This window comes from Chelonoidis abingdonii, chromosome 18 (assembly GCF_003597395.2).
Source record: "Chelonoidis abingdonii isolate Lonesome George chromosome 18, CheloAbing_2.0, whole genome shotgun sequence".
Classification (NCBI taxonomy): domain Eukaryota; kingdom Metazoa; phylum Chordata; order Testudines; family Testudinidae; genus Chelonoidis; species Chelonoidis abingdonii.
The window spans coordinates 1,119,624-1,138,600 of record NC_133786.1 but is presented as its reverse complement, the minus strand read 5'-3'; the positions used below and the strand labels follow the sequence as shown (position 1 = coordinate 1,138,600).

Sequence of the window (18,977 nt, the reverse complement as noted above, 5' to 3'; positions counted from 1 at the left end):
CACAATACACCTTATTTAAGACTACCCAAAATCCAATCATGTCTTAATAGGTAATTTAATTAAAACGAAAAGGACAACAATACAGCATGGCGAACGTAGATGCTTTTTTCTTGCCTCCAGATGCTAAACACAACATTTTTGGTCAGTTAAGCACCCAAAAGCTTCTCTTTTTCATGAGGTGTGAGGTTCTCAGGCCTATAACAAGTCAAACAAGAAGCAGCGGGGGTATAATAATAGCACAGCGTAGCAGATTCAAATTAAGCCCCATAATCATGAAAATAAGAAATCACCCTGATTGTGGCTGGTTTAAAATTCCAATATCCTAAACTTGCATCTCATTGCCGTAGGTAAACGTGAATATGGGAAATGTTCATACCTGCTCAAGCTTATATCAATGCATTGCTACTCCTATTTTACCGTGTCGACATTTCGTCCGGGGAACAACAGACAACGAGAAAGATACTTTCCCATTTAAAAAAGTTCTAGTCTTTCCATTGGCTCTTTTGGTCAGGTGCCCATACTTTCTTTACCTATGGCTGTTAACCCTTTAGAGTAAACAAGAAACAGAATTCACACAACAGGGATTTTACGCACTGGCTGGTGGGTGTTTATAAAGGGAGATCCTCCCCTCCCCTTCATTTATTAGCGTGTATGGCTTGTGAGGTACATTTGAAAGACATAATCTACTGAAGTAGCCTTCTGTGAAAATGTTGTAGCAACATTGTATGGTAAGTTATGAGTTTTACGGTATGAAATTACTGAAAAGTTTGCAACCTAACCCTAAGTCCTCAAGACCAGCAAGGCAAACAGCTGTCAAGACAGCCATTCTCTCAGGAGGGGAAGGTGTTAAAGATGACATTTACATCCATCACAGGACACTTGAAGCTCGTATCTATGACAGACAGCCTGTCACCATGACTCACTGGAACTGATATGTGTTTTCTAGTACACAAGGACGGAATGATAAGAAGAGTGAGAAAATGCATGAGACTCTCTCTCCCTCTCTTTTCCCGTTTGCTCAGACAATCTGAGAACGAATGTGGCGGCAGGGACAGTAGGGGAGTCCTGGCTGAAAGGAAAACCAGCCTGTCTCAACAGATGGTGAGAGAAACATTTGTTTTAAAGCCCTTTTAGCTTGTTCAAGTTAAAATTAGTTTGTGTTTATCTTGCATTCTTTAAGCAATTCTGACTTTTAATGCCTCATTACTTGTATCACTTCAAAATCTTTTTTTCAGTAGTTAATAAAATTTTGTGTCCCTTTTTTAATCTAACCAGTTGGTTTGGATTAAAGGTTTTGGAAACTCCATTTGGAATAACAAGGCTTGGTGCACTGTCATTTTTCCACTGATGAACAACAGATTTCATATGAGCGCCATTGTTCAGGAGTGTGCTGGGACAGGAAGATGCACATTTCTGGGGAAAGTCTGGGAGCAGCAGAATTTGCGGGTCCATGTGAGTACTGTAATTTGGGTGGTCCACTGACTAGCAGCACTCCAAAACTGGTAGCTGGGAATGAGTTACCATCTGGAATAAGAGAGAGATTCCTTTTTCAGCCTTTGGTGTGTAGAAAGTTGCTCCAGAGGTAGGAAGAAGGATTGAAGACAAAATGGAGATGATGCAGCTGCCCTTTACATTCCTTTGGCCAAGTGGCTTCTACTTCCTGTGTCCCAAACACAGCTTCACAGCACATGGCATGAAAGTCTTGGGGGTCTCAGTACACAGGTAAACCCCGGCATGTCTTGCTGACTCAATAGGTGTATCCCCTTAATCCTTTCATGAGTTTATTGTACGGCTGATGACCCTGGATGGGCCATCGAACAGGCTGGGCAGCGCTGATGCCAATATGTCTGGGGGTGTCACTCAGAAACACTACACAAGTCTGGAATACTTTACCTATCTGTAACTCACAATACAAAAATAGAAACAAGATCATCATACTTGGAAAATCATAACATGTTTCATTGACACCTTACATGGCATATCAGCACCATTTATTGCAATTTCATCATATTGGTATTTATAATCATAAAATAATAATAATAAAAGTGTCTCTCAATTCCATACAGTGTCACTTAATAAATCACCAATTCCCAGGACCGGTGCCCTGGGTGTTTGAAGATGCCGGACACCTTGCTTGTGAGGGACTGAAATACCCACATAGATCTTGGGAACACACAGACAGACCCTGTGCAAGTCTGTACCCCTATGTTCACTCTTGTATGTCTCAGGGCCGAATCCCCACTCTGTCACTCCGAGTGCAGAAAGTGGGGCCCGCCAGGATTCTAAAGATTAATTTGTCCCACTCTAGGCTTGTATTAAAGCCCAAGTTACAGCTTTTCTCTGACCTTGGCTTGGTAATGCTGCACCACCCAAATGCAGAAACCCCAAACCCTTGGACCCAGGAAGGAGCCTTGAGAATTCTTCCCTCTGGGACACCCTCAAGCCCTTTCACCTCCCCTCCAGGAAAGAGCTCAGAAAGAAAAACAAAAGAAATTAGCTGTGGCACCAGATAATCAAACACATGCACAAACCTCTTCGGAACCAAAATCCAATCCTGTTCTTAAAAGAGGTACATTTTATTAAAATTGAAAAGGAAAACAATACATCTAGAACTAGGCTTTTGCTAGACTTCAAAGAAACATTTTTTAAGCACCCAAAATAGTTTCTTCGGGTTCAGCTTAAAGCTTACAAGCAAACAAAAAGCATCTGGGACAGCACAGAGGAGATCCGAAAGCCAAATAAAAAATAAACCTGATTGTGTCTGTCTAAACACTCCCTAGCCAAATCATTTTCTAGGTATGGAAGATGAATTCTCATACCTGCTTCAAGCCTTACACAGCATTGCTACTCCGCGTCGCCTTCCCAGAGAACAACAGACAAAGGGAAAGTTACTTTCCATTTCAAAAGTTCTAGTCTTTCTATTGGCTCCTTTGGTCAGTGCCCACTACATTTTTTTTAAAAAAAAAAAACAAAAAACCCTGTTGGCCTGTTAACCCTTTAGAGGTAAAGCAAGCAGAGAACTTGCACCAACAGGATTTTACAGCCAACTGGCTGGCTGGGTGTTTACAAAGGGAGATGCCTCCCCCCACTTCATTATCACTGTATGGCTTGAGAGGTATCATTTGAAAAGACATAATCTACTGAATATCCTCCTGTTAAACTGTGTAGCAACACTGTATGTAAAGTTATGAGATTTTACGGAATGATGTTACTGAAAAAGCTGCAACCCTAACCTAAGTCCCAGAGACAGCAAGGCAAACAGCTGGTCAAATAGCCATTCTCCACCAGGGGAAGGTGTGAAGACGACATTTACATTCCATCACAGGGACACTGGAAGCTCGTATCTATGACAGACAGCCTGTCACCATGACTCAGCTGAGAACTGAAGTGGTTTCTAGTACAAAGGACTGAATTATATAAAAGAGGTGAGGAAATGCATGAGACTCTCTCTCTCTGCCTTTTCCCTCTGCTCAGACAATTCCTGAAGAACTGAACTTAGGCAGCAGAGGCAGGTTAGGGGAGTCCTGGCTGAAAGGAAAACCAGCCTGTCTCAGCAGATGGTGAGAGAAACATTTGTTTTAATCCCTTTAGCTCGTTAAGTTAAACATTAGTTTGTGTTTTATCTTCCATTCTTTGTAAACAATTCTGACTTTAAGGCCTCATTACTTGTAGCCACTTAAAATCTTGTTTTTCAGTAGTTAATAATTTTATTTCCTTTTTTTTAATTAAACCAGTGGTGTTGGATTAAAGTGTGTTGGAAACTCCATCTGGGATAACAAGGCTGGTGCGTGGCATTTTCCACTGATGAAATAACAGATTTCACATGAGCTCCATTGTTCAGGAGTGTGCTGGACAGGGCAAGATGCACATTTCTGGGGAAGTCTGGGAGCAGAGAATTTTCTGGGTTTCTCCTGTGAGGTACTGTAATTCAGAGTTGCTGACTAACAGCACTCAAAACTGTGTAGCTGGGAGCGAGTTAATGCTGGAGACTGTGTGTGAACTGCCCGGAGTGGCTGCTCTCACAGTAGAGCAGTGTAAAAGGCACCCCAGCTTGGGGAACTGAGGGACACAGCTGTTCAACAGTCCAGATTGCACTGTGCTTAATGTCACAGACACTCAATTTCAAAGAGTCTCCTAAAACACACACAAAGTAAATCCATGACCCAGAAATCAAAGACTCCAGCCAGAGGGCAAGTCTCCCTGGCACTGCTTCTTGCTGACAGAGAGATTCAGAGACAGTGAGAGTGTCCTGGGAAGCTGGGAACAGTAACCATGGGCTGGTGGGCTCAGTGGAGAAAGGGAACAGGAAGGGCAGGGATATCACTGAATGCAGAATATCAGCAGTGCTAGATGACAGGATAGCACACAGTGCAGCCCATTGGCAAACATAATCCCAAGCACACTATAAAATGATGGGTCTAAATGAGTTATTTCCATTGATTTATATAAGGGCAATAAGATATTCTCTGTATTACGGTCTATCCCTTTTTAAATAATTCCTAACATCCTGTTTGCTTTTTTGACTTCCGCTGCACACTGCTGGATGCCTTCACAGAACTATCCACAATGACAAAAAATCTTTTTCCTGATTATCTAATTTTGCCCCCATCATATTGCATGTGTAGTTGGGGTATTTTTTCCAATGTTCATTACTTAACATTTATACACATTACATTTCACTTGCCATTTTGTTGCCCAGTCACTTAGTTTGTGAGATCTTTTTGAAGTTCGTCACAGTCTGCTTTGGTCTTAACTATCTCGAGCAGTTTAGTACATCCGCAAACTTTGCCACCTCATTGTTTACCCTTTCTCCAGATCATTTATGAATACGTTGAATAGGATTGGTCGGAGGGTTGACCTTGAGGAACACCACTAGTTACTCCTCTCCATTCTCAAAGTTTACCATTTATTCCCACCCTTGTTCCCTGTCTTTTAACCAGTTCTCAATCCATGAAAAGATCTTCCCTCTTATCCCATGATAATTTATGTAAGAGCCTTTGGTGAGGGATCTTGTCAAAGGCTTTCTGGAAATCTAAGTACACTATGTCCACTGGATCCCCTTGTCCACAAGTTTGTTGATCCTTCACAGAACTCTAATAGATTAGTAAAACATGATTCCCTTTACAAACCATGTGACTTCGGGGAAGGATAGCTCAGTGGTTTGAGCATTGGCTTGCTAAACCCAGGCTTGGAGTTCAATCCTTGAAAGGGCCACTTAGGGATCTGGGGCAAAATTTGATCCTGCTAGTGAAGGCAAGGGGCTAGACTTAATTACCTTTCAAGGTCTCTTCCAGTTCTAGGAGATTGGTATGTCTCCTGTTTTCTTTCCTTTTCTTTGCCCAACCATTTTTGTTCTCTATGTGCCTGACAATTTATCCTTTACTATTGTCAACTAATTTGCCTGCTACAGACGTTAGCTTACTGGTCCGTAATTGTCAGGATCGCCTCTAGAGCCCTTTAAAATTGGTGTTACATTAGCCATCTTCCAGTCATTGGGTACAGAAGCCGATTTAAAGGACAGGTTACAAACCATAGCTAATAGTTCCCCAATTTCACATTTGAGATCCTTCAAACTCTTGGGTAAACACCATCGGTTCCGGTGACTTGTTACAGTTCAGTTTATCAATTAGTTCCAAAACCTCCTCTACTGACATTCCAATCTGTGGCAATTCCTCAAATTTGTCGCCACAAAAAGATTTGGGACTCTCGCAACATCCTCAGCCATGAAGACTGAAGCAAAGAATGCGTTTAGTTTTCTGCAATGACTTTATCGTCTTTAAGGGCTCCTCTTGTATCTCAATTGTGCAGTGGCCCCATTGGTTGTTTAGCAGGCTTCCTGCTTTTGATGTACTTACTTTTACATGGTTGTTAAGCCACAGTGGTCTTTTTAGTTCTTTGCTGTGTTTAATTTGGGGGATACATTTAAGTTGGGCCTCTAATATTGAGTTTTTGAAAAGCGTCCATGCAGCTTGCAGGGATTTCACTCTAGGTCATTGTACCTTTTAATTTCTGTTTAACTAACCCCCTCATTTTTGCATAGTTCCCTTTCTGAAATTAAAAGCCACAGTGTGTGAGCTGTTCTCTCCACCACAGGAATGTTAAATGATGTATTATTATTCACCATTTTCAAGCGTCCTGGAATGTTACCTCCTGGACTAGATCCTTCACTCCACTCAGGACTAAATTGAGAGTTGCTTCCCATTGCGGGTCTTGTACCAGCTGCTCCAAGAACACTCATTTAAAGTATCTAGAAATTTTGTCTCTGCATTTCTCCTGAGGTGACAGATACCCATCAATCTGGAGATAATTGAAATCTCCCACTATTACGGAGTTCTTTATTTTGACAGCCTCTCTAATCTCCCTGCCATTTCATTCTCACTATCACAGTCTTTGACAGGTGGTCGATAACAGATCTCTACTGTTATATTCTATTAGAGCATGGAATTACTATCCAGAGAGATTCTATGGAACATGTGGTTTCATTTAAGATTTTTACTTCATTTGAGTTTGCATTTTCTTTAACATACAGAGCCACTCCACTCCTACCCCCGAGTATGACCTGCTCTGTCCTTCCGATATATTTTGTACCCTGGAATGATTGTGTCCCATTGATTGTCCTCAATCCACCAGGTTTCTGTGATGCCATTATGTCAATATCCTCCTTTAACACGAGGCTCTAATTCACCCATCCTATTATTTAGACTTCTAGCATTTGTGTACAAGTACTTTAAAAACCTGTCACTGTTCTTTGCTGCCTTTTTCTGATGTGTCAGATTCTTTTGTGTAAATGCTTCTCATCTGATCTGGCCCTACTTTATCCTCTTCCAGCCTCTCTTCCTGACTAAAACTAGAAAAATCTCTATCACTAGATTCTTCTCTAAGACAAGTCTCCGTCCGATCCACAAGCTCCTCTGCAGCCATTGGCTTTCCCCCATCTTAGTTTAAAAACTGCTCTGCAACTTTTTTAATGTTAAGTGCAGCAGTCTTGATCCACTTTGGTTTAGGTGGAGCCCATCCTTCCTGTATAGGCTCCCCATCCCCAAAGTTTCCCCAGTTCCTAATAAATGTGAACGCTCCTCTCTACACCATCATCATCCACACATGAGACTCTGAAGCTCTGCCTCGTACCTGGCCCTGTGCGTGGAACTGGAAGCATTCTTGAGAATGCCACCATAGAGGTCCCGGATTTCAGTCTCTTTCTAGCAGACTAAATTTGGCCTCCAGGACGTCTCACCTACGCTTCCTTATCTCATTGGTGCCTACATGTACCACGACCACCGGCTCCTCCCCGCACTATACATAAATCTAGCGAGACGCCTCAAGAAATGAGCAATCTTTGCACCAGGCAGGCAAGTCACCACACGTTCTCCGGTCACCACAAACCCAGCTATCCTTGTTTCTAATGATCGAATCTCCCATTCCTACAGCTGCCTTTTCTTAATGACTGCAGTTCCCTCCCCAGAGAGGTAACCTCAGTGCAAGAGGTTACCCAACACCATCTGGAAGGAGGGTCCCAATTACGGGAAGCTTTCCCTCTGCTCCCACTGACTGCTCTCCTTCCCTGGGCCTTTCATCCTCTCAACAGCGCAGTGGCTGTCTGGTCAGAGTGGGAGAAATCTACAGTGTCCCAGAAAGCCTCATCGACATACTTCTCTGCCTCCCTTAACTCTCCAGTTCCATCACCCTGGCCTCCAAAACCTCCATGTGGTGTCTGAGGGCCAGGGGCTCCTTGCACCGAATGCACACGTAAGCCACCCGCCCACAGGGCAGGTAATCATACATGCTACATTGGTGCAATCAACAGGATAGCCCCACTCTGCTGCTGGGCTTCTGCCTGCAGTCTCTCTACAGCTACCTAGGTTAACAACAGGGTTTTGTTTCAACCAAGAAGTTTGTATTATAGCTTAAATGTTAAGAATGGCAGAGAACCTCGCCCCTTCCCACTCCCCTTCCAAACTCCCTCACGAAACTCCCCGTAGCAGCTCTGTTTGAAAAGCTCCCTGGTCGCTTGCTCACTGCTTTACAAAGCATCCCCTATCACATACCACCCCACCCCCTGCTGTGAGCCACCCGGGTAGGGGCTGGGAGCACCGCCATGACCGCACCCTGACTCCAGCACCCCCCCACTCCTCACCCCACCCTGAGCACCCAATATGGGAGCTCCTACACACACCCCCACATTGCCATCTGCATCCTCGCACCAAGTGGGAGCTGCCCCAAGTAAGCACTCCACGCCCAAGTAAGCCTCCACGCCCCAACCCTGAGCCCCCTCCTGCATCCTAAAACCTGGCCAGACCCTGCACCCCAATCTCCAGCCTGCCCCTGCACCCTAAATCCCTCCAGACCCTGCATCCCAGCCCTGACTCCTGCACCCTGAACACCCTGCCTCCCTGACTCCTGCACCCCCTCTACACCCCCAGCCCTTACTCCTTCACCCCCTCAACACACCCCAGTTCCCTGCCTTCCTGATTCCTGCAACCACCCATACCCTCTCCCACCCCTGACTCCTGCACCCCTTCCATACAGCCTCCTGCCCACCCTGACTCCTGCCCCCCCACATCCCACCTGCTTGCTTGCATGAAACAGGAGCTGTCCCAGGTAAGCGCTCCAAAGCCCAACCACCTGCCCCAGCCCTGAGCCCCTCCCACACCTAACTCCTGGCCAGACCCTGCACCCAACGTTTTAATATTTTTTTTTAAATAAAGGGCTCTTATCCAAAGCACTTTACAAATGTTAGCTAACGGTACAAACAGCATTTGGAAAATCATTAGGTGGTGCACTGAGACGCTCAGTGATTTCAAGTGGTCTGTGGAAAACTCAGACAACAAAAACAATCAAGATACCTCACTTTATCCTCATTTACTTCCTATTACTTATAGGAGGAGGAGGAGGAAGGAAAAGAAGAATGAAAAATGGGGGTGGAGGAAATAAGAGAGAATGTTCTTTTTCTTGCCTGGGTCCCAAAGGGCCCCTAAAATGAAGCTGAGCACAGAGCCCCACTAACGCTAAATCCGCCACTGAGCTTCTTCTCTGGATACCCAGCCAGCATTCAAGGACACGGAGTGTCTGTGTGATAAGTAACCCTGGAGCAGCAGCTCTGACTCCAGCAGCTCGCTCGTTACATCCCAGGCATAATTGTGGTCTGGGCGCATAAGGCTCAGGGTTTGAGCGGTCAGGGTAGGAAGCTTCTGCTGGTTATGCCGCACCTAACCCTCAGTTTTACTTGAGCAAACAGGAGTATTTGCACTCTGCGATACGGCTCCTGTGCTCTGTTCCCAAAGTGTTCTGCAGCAGGGAGGGTCTCTGGTAGTGTGTGTGTGTCACTGGCATATTGGGGTGATGCTGAACACAGGCAGAGTAGAGATGGCATTGTGGGGCTGGTACGAACCATCTCTCTTCTTTTCCCCTTCCAAGAAACGAGGGGACAGGACCCTTACCCAGCGAGGTCACATTCTCATAGTTCTCCTGCATGACATCCCTGTAGAGGGCTCTCTGATGGGGTTCAGCAGAGCCCCCTCTTCCCTGTGAAATACACAGCCACCTCCTCGAAGGTCACGGCCCCTGAAAGAGCGAGAGTCCAACACTCAGGACCTGCTGCCCCACTCACTCACAGCCACCCTAACATGGGGGACAGGAGCCAAACAGAAGCTCTGGGTGGATTGCAGTCAGAGTCCCACCCCCCCCTGCTCAGAGCACCCAGGAAACACCAGAGTGAGAGGATGAAGAGAGAGCCCCTCCTCTCTCCCAGCATTGCCATCACACACCTACTAGCCACCGACTGACACAGGAGAGGAGCCCCTAGCAGGGTGCAGGGACAGCTCCCTGGTAGGAAGCCAACACCCTCCCCATTCTGAAGAGCTGGATGTGAAGGGAGGGGAATCTCCCTACGTCTCACTGGTGGTGCCCCCTCATATCTCACAGCAGCCGCTGGTTAGTCAGGTCAAGCTCCAGCACTGGAGTCTGGTCATGTTCCCAGCCCCATGGAGCTGGGTTATTTTCTGCTCCACAAACTAGAGCATTTCCACAGCCGAAACTCCTGGGTCTGTTCCTAGAATCTAGGCCACTTATTAAATAACTCCCAGCAGGTTTCGCACACCCCTGTCCTCCTCCCTTTCTCCACCCTGTGCATTTCCTGCAAACCAGATGCAACCTCCAACCAGTCTGTGCAAACCTTCCCATCTTCCACGTATTTGCTGTCCTCCTCCCCTCTGGAGGAACCCACCAACAACCCCTGATAATACCTACCTGAACTGGCTCCTCTGCAGCCATTTCTCTCCCCTGTCCAACGAGAGGACGGGATGAACTGGAGCAAACCTGGACATTACTCCGCAGCCTGGCAGGTAGAAGGGCAGTTGTGAAGATTTCAGAACAGGCTTTAATTCATTTCACAGCATGATTCCCCCAGGCCCTTTCCCGCACACAGACACCCTAGTCTGCCATGCTGAGAAAATACTTGATCTCTTTATATAGTGTAGACCTGGCCCCTCCTGCCAGGCTAAGCCCATAGAGACATTTTTAAACTTCCCTTCTCCCTCCCCTCACCCGTAACAAAGTCTCTGAACACAAGGCTAGAAAAAAGCAGAACCAAAGGATTCACTGTGGGGATTCCCTCAGATACGGACCCCACGAAAGCCACACCCCAGCAGAGGGAATATGGAGTCAGAACTGGATTTTCCTCTGTCTGATTCTCATCTTTTCCACAGGAAAGTGACTAATAACCAGGATGCAGCAATACATCTGTCATTGTATAATTCCCCACTCTGAACGTCAGTGTCCAAAATATGGGGTACCAGCATGAATTCCTCTAAGCTTGATTATTAGCTTAGAACTGTAGCCACTGCCACCAACCAGAATCCAGTGCCTGGTACACTCTGGTCCCTCCAAACCTTGCCGGGGAAACCCAAGACCCAGACCCTCTGGATCTTAACACAGGAAAGTAAACCTTTCCCTCACTGTTGCCTCTCCAGGCTTCCCCTCCCTGGGTTACCCTGGAAGCTCACTGTGATTCAAACTCCTTGAATCCAAAAACAGAGAGGAAATTCACCTATCCCCGCCCTCTCTCTTTCCCTCTCCAGACTCTCCCTGACAGAGAAAGTAATCCTATCACAGAGAATTACTCTCTCTCCCTTCCCTCCTTTCCCCACCAATTCCCTGGTGAATCCAGACCTGTCCCTGGGTCTCACAGCAGAATAAAAAAACACACACACACAACAATCAGGTTCTAAACAAGAAACTTTTAATTAAAGAGAAGAAAAACAGTAGAAATTATCTTTGTAAATTTAAAATGGAATAGGTACGGGTCTTTCAGCTATAACACTGGAATACCCTCCCAGCCATAAGTATTCAAGTACATATTAATCTTTCAGCCAACAAATTTTGAACTCCGTCCAGCCAATACACATTTGCAAATAGAGAAACAATTATAAGCCAACTCGCCTGATTCTACCTTGGCCTTCGGAATATTTGAGTTTTGAAAGGCGTCCTGCAGCTTGCAGGATGTTCATCTAGTTCATTGTACCTTTTAATTTGCTGTTTAACTAACCCCCTCATTTTTTGCATATTCCCCTTCCCTGAAATAAATTGCTGCACAGCTGTTTGAGCTGTTCTTCCTCACCACAGGAATGTATAGAATGTGTATATATTATGTCACATTCTCAAGGTCCTAATAGGTTACCCTGGACTTAGATCCTGCACTCCACTCAGACTAAATGTGAGAGTTGTCTCTCCCATTGTGGGTTTCTTGTACCAGCTGCTCCAAGAAACGAGTCATTTGAATATCCAGAAAATTTTGTTCTGGATTTTGTCCTGACGACATAACCAGTCATCTGGAGATAATTTGAATCCCACACTATTAGGATTTCTTTATTTGACAGCCTCTCCTAATCTCCCTTTGCATTTTCATCCTCACTATCCCGTCTTTTGACAGGGCCACTAACAGATCTCTACTGTTAATTCTTACTAGGCAGTGATTACATCCTAGAGATTTCTTATGGGAACATCTGGTTCGTTTCATCAACGATGTTTACTTCATTTGAGTTTATCATTTCTTTAGCATACAGGCCTACGGTCTCCTCCTTCACCCCACGGTGACCGCTCTGTCCTTCGCGAATATTTGTACCCTGGATGATTGTGTCCCCATGCAATTGTCCTCAGTCCACCAGTTTCTGTATGCCTATTATGTCTAATATCCTCCTTTAACACGAGCTCTATTTACCCATCTATTACTTATTAGACTTCTAGCATTGTGGTACAAGTACTTTAAAAACTTCTGTCACTGTTTTTGTCTCGCCTGTTTCTTGATGCTGTCAGCTATTGGTTGTTGTGGAAATGCTTCTCTCTGATCTGGCCCTACTTTATCCTCTTCCAGCCTCTATCCTGACTAAACTAGAAAAATCTTCTATCACTAATTTCTCTAAGACAAGTCTCGTCCGATTCCACAAGCTTCCCTGAGCATTGGGCTTTCCCCCATCTTAGTTAAAAATCTTTGCAACCTTTTTAAATGTTAGTGTCCAGCAGTCTGTTCCCACTGTGGTTTAGGCGGAGCCCATCCTTCGTATTAGACTCCCCCATCCACCAAAGTTCCCAGCAGTCCTAATAAACTTAGAATCGCCTCCTCTCTACCACATCATTCACTCCACACTAGACTGAAGCTCTCGGCGGACCTGGTCCCTGTGTGTGGGAACTGAAGCATTTCTGAGAACCCCATAGGGTCCCCGATTCAGTCTCTTCCTAGGCCAAGATAAATTTGGCTCAGGACGTCTCACCTACTGTACCTTTATCTCATTGGTGCTACATACACACGACCGGCTCCTCCCCAGCACTATACTAAATCTACGAGGCCTCGGAAGAATGAGCAATCTTTGCACCAGCAGGCAAGATCACCTCCGAGGTCTCGCCGGGTCAACAACACCACCTTCTTGTTGCTAAGATGATCAGAATCTCCCATTCCTAACCACTGCCGTTTTTTAATGACTGCAGTTCCGCTCCAGAGATGTACCTCAGTGCAAGAGGACCCCAACACCATCTGGAAGAGGATCTCAATTATGGGAAGTTCCCTCCTGCTCCTTCACTGCTCTCCTTCACCTGGCGCTTTCATCTCTGCCTAACAGCGCATGCTGTCTGAGCAGAGGTGGAGAAAATCTACGTTGTCAGAAAGCCTCATCGACATACTCTCTCCTCCCTTAGCTCTTGCCATTGCCACTACCCGGCCTCCAAAGACCTCCCTGGTTCTGCAGGCGCAGGAGCCCTTGCACCGAATGCCACATACGCCACCCGCCCACAGCAGGCATGGTTCGATTAACATGCTAATTGAGTGCAATAACAGGATAGCCCTCCACTCTTGCTGCTGGCTTCTGCCTGCAGTCTCTCCTACAGCTACCTAGTTACAAACGGGTTTGTTTCAACCAGAGTTGTATAAGATTAACGTTTTAAAGCCGAAGCCGCAAAGAACCTCGCCCCTTCCCACTCCCCCTTCCAAACCCTCACGAAACTGCCCTGTGTGTTGTTAGCAGCCTGTTTGAAAGCTTCCCTGGTCGCTTGCTCACTGCTTTACAAAGCACCTCCCCTAGCACATACCCACCCAGCCCCTGCTGATGAGCTCACCCAGGGTAGCGGGGCTGGGAGCCCAGACCCCAGCCGACACCCCAGCCCTGACCCTGCACCCCCCACATCCATACCACCTCACACCTCCATGCTGACTCCTGCACCCCCCACATCTCACCCCCATCTCTGTTTAGTCACCAAATATGGGAGCTCCTGACACGCACCCCACTGCCTCTGATCCCTCGCACCAATGGGAGCTGCCCAAGTAAGCACTCCACCCCCAATGTAACTCCGCCCAACCCTGAGCCCCCTCCTCTGCATCCTAAAATTCTGGCCCAGACCTGCACCCAATCGCCGAGTCCTGCTCCTGCACCCTAAACTCCCTCCAAGCCCTGCATCCCCGCCTCTGACTCCTGCACCCTGAACACCCTGCGCCTCACCTTGACTCTGCACCCCTCTCAACACTCCCCATCCCTTATCTCCTCACCCCTCACAAACACACCCAGTTCCCTGCCTCATCCTACTTCTGAACCACCATACCCCCTTCCCCCCCTGACTCCTGCACCCTTCCATACAGCCTCCTGCCCACCCTGACTCCTGCCCCCCCACATTCCCCACCTGCATTGCTCGCATGAAACAGGAGCTGTCCCAGGTAAGCGCTCCACACCCCAGCCACCTGCCCCAGCCCTGAGCCCCCTCCCACATCTTAACTCCTGGCCAGACGCTGCACTCCAACGTTTTTAATTTCTTTTTTAATAAAGGGCTCTTATCCAAAGCACTTCACAATAATTAGCTAACGGTACAAACAATATTTGGAAAGATCATTAAGTGGTGCAATGAGACGCTCAGTGATTTTCAAGGGGTCTGTGGAAAACTCAGTTAGACGACAAAAACAATCAAGGTACCTCACTTTATTTTCATTTATTTCCTATTACTTATAGGAGGAGGAGGAGGAAGGAAAAAAAGAATGAAAAATGAGGGTGGGAGGGAAATGAGAGAATGTTCTTTTTCTTGCCTGTGTCCCAAGGAGGGACTCCTAAAATGGAGCCAAGCACAAGGCCCCACTAACGCTAAATCCACCACTGACCTTCCTTCTCTGGATACCCCCAGCCAGCATTCAAGGACACACGGAGTGTCTGTGTGATAAGTAACCCTGGACCAGCAGCTCTGACTCCAGCAGCCTGCTCGTTACACCCCAAGCACATTTAGGTCTGGGTGGAGAAGGCTCAGGGTTTGAGTGGACAGGGGTAGGAAGCTTCTGCTGGTTATGCCGCACCTAACCTCAGTTTTACTTGAGCAAACAGGAGATATTTGACACTGTGCGATACGGCTCCTGTGCTCTGTTCCCAAAGTGTTCTGCAGCAGGGGAGGGTCTCTGGCAGCGTGTGTGTCACTGGCATATTGGGGTGATGCTGAAACAGGACAGAGTAGAGGTGGCATTGTGGGGCTGGCGTGAACCACCTCTCTTCTTTTCCCCTTCCAAGAACGGAGGGGACAGAAACCCTTATCCAGCGAGGTCACATTCTCATAGTTCTCCTGCATGACATCCCTGTAGAGGGCTCTCTGAGTGGGGTCCAGCAGAGCCCCCTCTTCCCTGGTGAAATACACAGCCACCTCCTCGAAGGTCACCGGCCCCTGAAAGAGCAAGAGTCCAACACTCAGTATCTGCTGCTCCACTCACAGCCCCCCTATACATGAGGGACAGGAGCCAAACAGAAACTCTGGGTGGATTTCAGTCCCACCCCCACTCTGCTCAGCGCATACAGGAAACACCAGGGTGAGGGGACAAGGAGAGCCCCTCCTCTCTCCCAGCAAAGCCATCACACACCTACTAGCCACAGACTGATTCAGGAGATGGAGCCCCTAGCAGGGTCCAGGGACAGCTTCCTGGTAGGAAGACCAACAACCTCCCCATTCTGAAGAGCTGGATGTGAAAGGAAGGGAATCTCCCCTAAGCCTCACTGGTGGGTGCCCCCTTCATATCTCACAGCAGCCGCTGGTTAGTCAGGTCGGGCTCCAGCACTGGGAGTCTGGTGAATTTTCCCAGCCCCATGTAGCTGGGTTATTTTCTGCTCCACAAACTAGAGCATTTCCACCACCGAACCTCCTGGGTCTGTTCCTAGAATCTAGGCCACTTATTAAATAACTCCCAGCAGGTTTAGCACACCACTTTCCTCCTCCCTTTCTCCACCCTGTGCATTTCCTGCAAACCAGACTGCAACCTCCAAACCAGACTGTGCAAACCTTCCCATCTCCCACGTATTTGCTGTTCCTCTCCCTCCTGGAGGAACCCACCAGCAACCCCCTGATAATACCTACCTGAACTGGCTCCTCTGCAGCCATTTCTCTCCGCTGTCCAACGAGAGGATGGGATGAACTGGAGCGAAACATGGACATTATTCCGCAGCCTGGCAGGGTGAGAAGGGCAGTTGTGGAGGTTTCAGAACAGGCTTCAATTCATTTCACAGCATGATTCCCCCAGGCCTTTTCCCTGCACACAGACACATTAGAGTCTGCCATGTGAGAAAGGCTTGATCTCTTTGTACAGTGTAGACCTGGCCCCTCCTGCCAGGTTAAGCCCACAGAGACATTTTTAATCTCCCTTCTCTCTGCCCACATCCCATAACAAAGTCTCTGAACACAAGGCTAGAAAAAAGCAGAACCAAAGGAGTCACTGTGGGGGATTCCCTCAGACACGGACCCCACGGCAGCCACACCCCAGCAGGGGGAATATGGAGTCAGGAACTGGATTTTCCTCTGCCTGATTCTCATCTTTTCTACAGGAAAGTGACTCTATCCAGGGTGCAGCAATACATATTTCTGGGCAGATTAGAGATCTGGAAATCTCTCTCCAAACTCTTCTCTCTCATTGCCCCTTTCAATCTCTCTTTCTCCTTCTGTCTCCTTTTCCCATCCCCTCTCCCTGCTCGACTGGTAGGAAAGTCCCATTCCTCAGTAGTTTGCTTCCCCCATGGCCGGATTTTATCCTGCAATTGCTAATGGGATGAGAAATGAGGAGGGTCAGTTTGTGTGGAGTTATTTTAAGGCCAGACTAAAGCATTTTCCCTTTGTTCCTTTCAGTTACTTGGAATGTCTGGATCAGAAATTAGTATTAACAAGGTCCAGGGCTGCCCTAGGGGGCTAGGACCAGCTGGAGAAAGTCATCCCCTGGGCTGGGCAGAGAAGCAGCTTTAATTAAGGTCACTTCCCAGCACAGAACCCCACTGGGGGAACAGCAGCTGCCAAGCCTGGTCTCCCAGATCACAATGGAGGCTGCATATCTGACCCAGGAAGCTGAACGCCAATATCCAGCAGAGAGGACAGAGCGTTTGAGCAGCTTCCCCTTTAGCTTCTGGGGAGAGCAGCTAATGAGAGCCCCTCCTCACAGGAAGAATTGCTAATCTCATTTGCCACTGTCCATCCGGAGTCACTCTTGTCTTTCCATACAGTGACTCTGGATTAGCATGTCTCAATGAACCATTTCAAGTCAGAGGGTAGCCGTGTGGCTTCAGTTCATTTGCAAATTACACTATCAGCTCTGGACTCAACAAGATGTGAATGGCTTGCCAATTCAGAACCAGTTTCTCCTCCCTTGGTTTTCAACCCTCTACTGCTAGAACAGGCCTCACCCTCCCTGACTGAACTAACCTCGTATCTCTAGCTTGCTTGCTAGCATATATATACCTGACCCTGGAAATTTCCACTACCTGCGTCTGACGAAGTGGGTATTCAACCCCGAAAAGCTCACGCTCCAAACGTCTGTTAGTCTATAAGGTGCCACAGGATTCTCTGCTGCTTTTACAGATCAGAAGTGAGCCCAGAAGGCTGTGGAAGAGACCGGTGGCAGTGCTAACCCCTTCCCACTCTCACCCCCCAGATCGAGAACAAGGAACTGGGGCACAAATTTTCCATGAACGAAAGTTCTTGCAGTTTCAAAAGAGGAGAAAAGCAAAATCTGTGATTTCACACTCACAGTGTTTGATAAGTGGACAGAAAGTTATCACAGTGACAGGGCTGTGACTGGGAATGCCGGCAGTGCTTGGAGCCAAGGCTCTGGCACAAGTTGATCAGAGAGAAGGATCACTGGTTAGTAGAAGTTCCCAAGCCAGGGGCCACCAGATATTCCCTGGACACAGCCCCCAGAGTCCCTGGCCAGAGACCCCAGATACCCTCAAAGCCCCGCCAGCCAGGGAATCCCCACCAGACCATGACTGTCAGGTTGGGAATCCCAAAGGGTTCCCCCACCAAGAGCCCCAACAGGCCAGAGACCCCCCCACTGGGAATCAGTCCCTCACTGCCTGCCTAGGACCCCCACCACCAGCAGGATCTGCCCTGCCGTTTGCCTGGGACCCCTCCTCCACCCAGCGGACCCCCTGATGCTTACAGTGGGAACCTCACTCTGCTTCCCTGGCATCCCCTAGCCTAGCGTGTTCTCCAGCCCGCACAAACAGCGATCGCACGGAGCATGCGCGATTCACCTGCTGATCCTCCCTTCCCGGGGCAGGCTGGAGATGTAGTTCCCGACCCGCCCGGAGCGGAAGTGCCGTCGGCGGGGGAGGACCGTTGGGCGCTGCGGCTCTGCCGGCTCGCGCGGGGCCGTTGGCGCCTCCCCGGGCGAGAAGGGTTGGGCCGTTGGGGCTCTGGGCATGCGCAGATCGCGGGGGAGAGCCCTGCATAACCCCCCCGTGCCGGCCCGGGCCCTGCTCCCGCTGGAGCCGCCCTGGGGCCGCCCCGGGCTCTGCCGCCCCGCTGCGGAGCTACAGTCCTCAGGTCCCGGAGCGAGCCCGGGGGCGGGGCCGGGCCGGCGCGGTGACCTCGCCCAGTGTCCGGGGGGGGACCCGGCATCTCGCAGCGCCGGGTCTGCTCCGGGGGGGCCGGGCCCCACTGGGGTCCCTGCTGGGGGCCGGGCGGGGCCGGGGGGTGAGACCGGGCGGGCTGGGAAAGGGGCGGGGGGAAATGTCTGTGCAGCCGGACATGGCGGGGGGGGGAGCAGGTGACACCCGAGGAGCGGAGAGAAAGGGGGGGCTGAGATCCCCTCCGGTTTACCGCTGCCCCCCGTGGGGACCCCCTCCCTCCCGCCCCCTTCTCCCTAGAGAGCAACGAGCCCCCAGGGTGACCCCCCTTCCTCAAAAGGAGAGGGGCGCAGAGCGGGGAGGGGGACAGGCTGCGCATGGGGGCTGAGCAGGAGGGGGAAGAGAGAGATGGCACAGAGCAGGGAGGGGGACAGGCTGGCAAAGGGGGGCTGAGCTGGGAGGGGGAAGGAGAGGATGGACAGAGCAGGGAGGGGAACAGGCTGGCAGCATGGGGGCTGAGCTGGGAGGGGGGAAGAGGGGGCGCAGAGCGGGGGGGGGGACAGGCTGGCAGCATGGGGGGCTGAGCTGGGAGGGGGGAAGGAGGGGGCACAGAGCAGGGAGGGGGACAGGTGGCAGCATGGG

General features: G+C 48.9%; 2 protein-coding genes across 4 annotated transcripts in view; one reads left to right on the top strand and one right to left on the bottom strand.

Annotated features, from left to right (window-relative positions):
* The window catches only part of LOC116817058 (uncharacterized), a 270,462-nt gene that overhangs the window by 52,321 nt on the left and 199,164 nt on the right, over positions 1-18,977 (bottom strand). Inside the window, exon 1 of one of the 3 annotated variants that reach the window (XM_075073536.1) lies at positions 10,246-10,334. The exons of the other annotated variants lie outside the window; for them this stretch is intronic. Coding sequence (XP_074929637.1) covers positions 10,246-10,269 — 24 coding nt within the window. The 5' untranslated portion in view covers positions 10,270-10,334. Of the gene's footprint in view, positions 1-10,245; positions 10,335-18,977 lie in introns of those variants that run through there. 3 annotated transcript variants of the gene reach the window in all.
* The window catches only part of LOC116817142 (uncharacterized), a 327,071-nt gene that overhangs the window by 142,387 nt on the left and 165,707 nt on the right, over positions 1-18,977 (top strand).